Source organism: Oryzias melastigma, linkage group LG15 (genome assembly GCF_002922805.2).
Source record: "Oryzias melastigma strain HK-1 linkage group LG15, ASM292280v2, whole genome shotgun sequence".
NCBI classification, from domain to species: Eukaryota; Metazoa; Chordata; class Actinopteri; order Beloniformes; family Adrianichthyidae; genus Oryzias; species Oryzias melastigma.
In genome coordinates, this window is record NC_050526.1 from 21,248,278 (window position 1) to 21,253,502 (window position 5,225).

The 5,225-nt window shown below is 34.4% G+C and overlaps 1 protein-coding gene across 2 annotated transcripts in view; it reads right to left on the reverse strand.

Moving 5' to 3' along the window:
• Positions 1 to 5,225, reverse strand: part of parga (poly (ADP-ribose) glycohydrolase a) — a 24,127-nt gene that overhangs the window by 7,318 nt on the left and 11,584 nt on the right. For both annotated transcript variants that reach the window (XM_024296677.2, XM_024296676.2), the window contains exons 10-13: positions 3,434 to 3,513; positions 3,279 to 3,339; positions 2,863 to 2,938; positions 248 to 395 (exon numbers count right to left, since the gene is read on the reverse strand). In XM_024296677.2, the coding sequence (XP_024152445.1) occupies positions 248 to 395; positions 2,863 to 2,938; positions 3,279 to 3,339; positions 3,434 to 3,513 (365 nt within the window). The remainder of the gene's footprint in view (positions 1 to 247; positions 396 to 2,862; positions 2,939 to 3,278; positions 3,340 to 3,433; positions 3,514 to 5,225) is intronic.

Below are 5,225 nucleotides of genomic sequence, written 5' to 3' on the forward strand. Positions count from 1 at the left end.
GATGAACGGCGTCTAAACCCACTGACCTGCTATAACCATCAACAACTATTTTCTCAGTTAGCTGGAAACTCAAGAATAGGTAATTTAAAATAAATTAAATGCAGCCACTTAACTATTTAATTTATTGTGATTGGGTTTTTGTAAAGGTTTAAAATAAAAGTTTGGCTTAGAAACCATAAGAAACCACAGTGACGTAAAGTCAAAGTGGTAACAGAGTTTGACTGAATCCGACAGTAACGTTCCACACCTGTGATGATGAGACATTCATTGGGTTCGAGGGCTTCCGTGAAGAGCCGAGAGACGATGAGCTCCGGGTTGATGAGGAACCGGATTTCTTCCTGGACGAGCCCATTTCCTGTGACGCCACCGCCCACAAACCTGTTAGCAAAGTCCACCTGTTGAGGCAAAATGAAAGAAGTAATGAATGAGGAGGAGTATGAGAAAAGTGTAGCAGATCCTAGTGCTGTCTACTATATGTTTAATGTCCTTTCTAAGGATTTTTATTTGTTTCATTAGTTTCTCAATTGCAACAGTTTAAAAAAATAAAAATTAAACAGTGTTTTTGACAGGTCATTTCCCTCCACTTCCATTCTTTGAAAAACTCAGATTAGTGTCGCAGTATTTACCAATGACCCTGCAGACTTAATAGTGAGAAATATCCATGGACCTTCGTGCGGCTTCCTGCTTAGCAATAATCAAATAAGGAAATAACCAAACAAAGCGCTTGGATTATAAGAATCGCTCAAATACCAAATAAATATAAAGGAAGGGGAAAACTAAGCAATAATCTGTCAAATATGAGCATTTTTTGTATATTCTATAATAATCAGGATTCACATTCAAATGTGTTGAAATCTGTAAAGGAAAAAAAAGATTTCAACACTGAACAATCATGAAATAAATCAAATAATTACCAAAGGTTTTGATCAAACTTATTTAACCTAAAAAACAATAAACTAAACTATTTATGGAGTTTTCACCCTTTTGTGTGTTGTGCTTTAGCACAGAACACCAATCTTTTGTGAATTAACCAGTGATATAGGAATGCTGGCAACATACATTTAGTATAGTTTTTATTCAAAATAAAATGTAAGGTTTCAAAAAGTGTATTAGCTTTTAAGTTTTTAGATTAAAATTAGCAGTTTTAACACATAATTGTGATACTTAGTGGAATAAATCATTGATATATTGTAAGAAAAAATGTCCATATAGTATTTTTTGAGAATCTTTGCTTTGTTTTTTTGGGGAATTACATATTTGAATTTTGTCTGTACACTTTAAATATTTGTCATAAGACATAAAAAACTGTTTATTTTTTTCAATTTTTGTGTTTTTTGGAGTGAAAAAATACTTTGAATTGAGTTTTTTTGTTCAGTTTCTGGTTTATTTTGTAATTGTTGTGTAAAATAATGAGAAAATCTTAAAAAAAAAAAGAAAATTGGATGCACTATTAAAGAGATGGATGCCAAAAAATACCACAAAAACTGTTCAAAAAGTAAATTATTACAGCAAAAATTTGAATTGGTAAAAATCAATAAACTTAGCCTTAAATTTAAAGTTTTACCAGAGGAATACATTTATCAGTTAGTTGAATCCTAATTTTTGTGGCGTGTATAAAAACATCCTGTTCAATCACAATACTGATACTTAGAAGACCCCGTCACAGACTGAGGGTTCTGCTCAGCGGCCCACAGCTGCATCCATCTGTGTGACAGTCCGAGTGTTTGTATGTGGGTATGCCGGTGTTTTTCGACTAGTCACCCAACTCCTAACCTTCCTGAACGGCTCAGCCCCAGCCTCACCCCTGCACCCTTCAATCACACCAGCCTGACAGGATGAAAGCCCACTCTGCCCTATTAGAACTCCACACAGCCTGCAGAGGTAGCCGTCAATCCGCCTGCAGGACTCCTGGTCCGCTGGGTCGCTCCGGTGAAAGACTAGATCTCGTCATCTTTTTCTCTATGCCACCTCTTCTGCCTCATCCTCCATTCATGGGTCCTCTCCTCCACCCTCGCCTCTCTGAGCTACTCATGTGTATACATAAGCTGTCAACTCCAGTTCCAAAAATGCAACAGGCACCCCAGATCTGAGAGACGCAAGTAGTGCAGAGAGAAATGCCGAGCCTTCAAATGAAGACCAATAGTAGTTCCTTTTGCATTATTTTCAAATATTTGTTTTCTCTGATTGATGAGAACCAGAGCTTTGTTTTTACGCAGCACTGAAGAGCAGAAACCAACCAGACATCCCATCATGAGGAAAATGACAATCCTCACTATTACTGGCAAAAAAAGAAATGTTTTCAATTTTATTTCATGATTTCGATTTTATCACGATTTCTTTAAAATAAATTCAAATAGATAAAAAAAGGAATTATAATGAATTTAGTTGAAAGAAGTAAACACATTTTGAAAAAAATATTTACTCAAATTTTAATTTAAAATGCATTAAAAGAAACCACACTGGGGAAGGGGAGGAGCAGCTCGGATTTAAAGTCACAGGAAGTCAACAGGATTTTGCCTTCTCGCTCTTGGAGTTTTTCGTAGAAGATCGTGATAAAACAATCTCTCAAAAATGACAATTAAAAATGAAAATTGAAAAAAATGAAAATTGTCAGCATTGGAGATCATAAGACGATTTTCTATCGTCATATCGCCCACCTCTAATCCTCACACACCATGAAGTCAAAATAAACAGGTAGAAATGATTGTGTTAATGAGTCAATGATTTTATTGAAGCAAATAGCCAAAATACTTAAAGACAAAAGGAAAAAAAAAATCTTTATATATATGAATCATGTAAATGAAGCGGCGTTGAGGGGAGTTTTGTGGAGTAGTCACGTAAATATATTAAAAAAGTTCTCACCTGCAGCATTCCGTATCCATTTTCTTCAATAATTCCCTCACAAGTGATATGTAAACGTTTCAGAAGAGTCTTAGAGCTAAAAGACAAAAACAAACATTTTGACAAGTACTAAGTGAGTAAACAGGTCCAAATTCTAACCAGTAAGATGTTATTTAAAGCTATAAGAGCATTTTATATAATAAAGCTTTATATAGCTTTAAACTTTAAAGATATTTAGTAATTAAACACATTAATAAAGTATTTAGTTTCAGCATAAACTATTAGAAGAAATCTTCAATATATCCTGCTTGTATCTTAGTTCTCTCAAACTCATTTTTTATGATTTTCCTCTGAATATTTTCACAATACTTATCTAACTTTATTAGATCATAAATGTAAAAAAGTAAAAATAATATATATCAGAACGCTTATATTACCTTTCCCAATGTGGTGGATTGTTGATTGTTTGTCTGGTAAATGTAACCAGACCTGTGGGCTCTGGGAAAACAAAGAGCATAAATGAAAAATAAATACAATGACATTCAATCATTGAGGGGCAGAAAGTGATATTTAGACGGTTTTTGGTGCTTACTGGTTTCAGTGACTCTCCTGAAGTAACACAGCAGAGTTTTTAATTTTTCTATTTTTCTAAGAGAAGAACTTTCAAACAACCTAAAAGGGAAGACAAACAGAAACACAAAATCAGCAAAAAAACATCAAACCTAGCACTTCTATAAAAATGTTCTTTAATGGATGTAATTTGAAATAAAAATAAGAAGTGGAACTTTCAAGAACAATTAAATGCATTTTTTGACATAAATGCAATGGAAAAACAAACATATCATAAAAAAACCCTGAAAACAACATAATTAAATTTATGATTTAAGCCAAACATTGTAAATGAGTTCCTTTAAACTATTTGTCTTGTACAAAGTTTGTTCAAACTACTGTGGAGCAACAATGAACGAAGAGCTTAAAGCGCCCCACGCTGATCTCCTTTGTCCCATAAAAGCCACCTACACTTCCCCGAATAAACAAAGTCCAATGGCAGCCATGAAACAAAAGATTCGATGAACTGAAAGCCTTTCACCGAGTAATTAAAAAGTAAAAACATTTATTAGAAATAAATCCGACACAACATAAACCAATTTCCCACCGGTGTTGACCTATTGCTCACATTCATTTGTTTTAAGTGTTTTGATAATGCAAATTAACGGAGTAACAAACATGATGAGAGTCAGGAGAATGTTTTATTTATAAGGAATCTTATTATTTGTATTAAAATGAATAAAATCAAACTTTTGGGGTTTTTTTGTTCATTAAAGAGAAAATTAACCATTTTTTTCCTCCACATATTCATCCACCCTAAAAAGTTTGCACATTGTTCCTGTTGTAAATGAAGCTGACCGTCACTCAATGTCACACAAACAAAGAAACAGGGTCGTCACATTTACAAAATAACCAATCCATGGTTTTGTCGACCACAGCAGAAAACTCGCCCAGAAAACGGCGACTTTCTGTCTTTCCATCTTGACGCTAAAACCTATTCATCACTTAACAGAGGGCAAACCTCGGCAGTTGTGCCAAAACAGCAATCAGCAGATTGCTTACTGCTCTGCTTACTCAAGACGGAGTACTGCAACCGATAAGTAAAGTGACGGGCACTCTTTCAATTACTGAGAGAAGGGAGGGGCGGGTAATGACGGAGGGCTTTTTTTAGACTCTAAAGATCGTCTTTTTCATCTTCATCTTCTCAAAGACAACAGTTTCCTGAGCAGTTTTACGTATAGAAATACTGAGCAGCTCTGAGCTTCGATTTCTCTGCGTTCTCTCATTCAAACCCTTTTTTGTTTTCACATGTTTTAGTTTCTTTTCCTTACATCTGTTTTGCAGATAAATCTTAAATATATTAAAAAAAAAATTGATCAAAATTGTTTTTGAATCAGGGTTGTTCCATTTTAGATTCCATAGGAGAAGATTTTCAAACAGCAAAAGAATTTTACTGTTGTTGAATCTTCATCTTCATGATCAAATGTTGATGCCAGGAGATCTTTTATGGTTACCAATATGAATTTTTATGACCGAGGGGGAAAAAAATGGCACCAGGATAGGAGTCAACATTTGTTCTGACAATTAATTAATTTTTGCTTCCTTTTTCTAGATCTTCCTAAAGAGATGTCATTTCTAAGGCAACTATCAAGAGCAAAATGGCATGTTTGACAACCAAGTTAACCAAAATATCATTAAAAATGCTACAAAAAATGTTAAAACATAAAACTGCAGTGGATTCTGGGAGAGCATTGAAGGCTTGCTTGATGTGCCGAAGTTATGGACAAAGCAGAAACAAACCAGACCAATAAATCAAAACCAAACCAAACCAAACC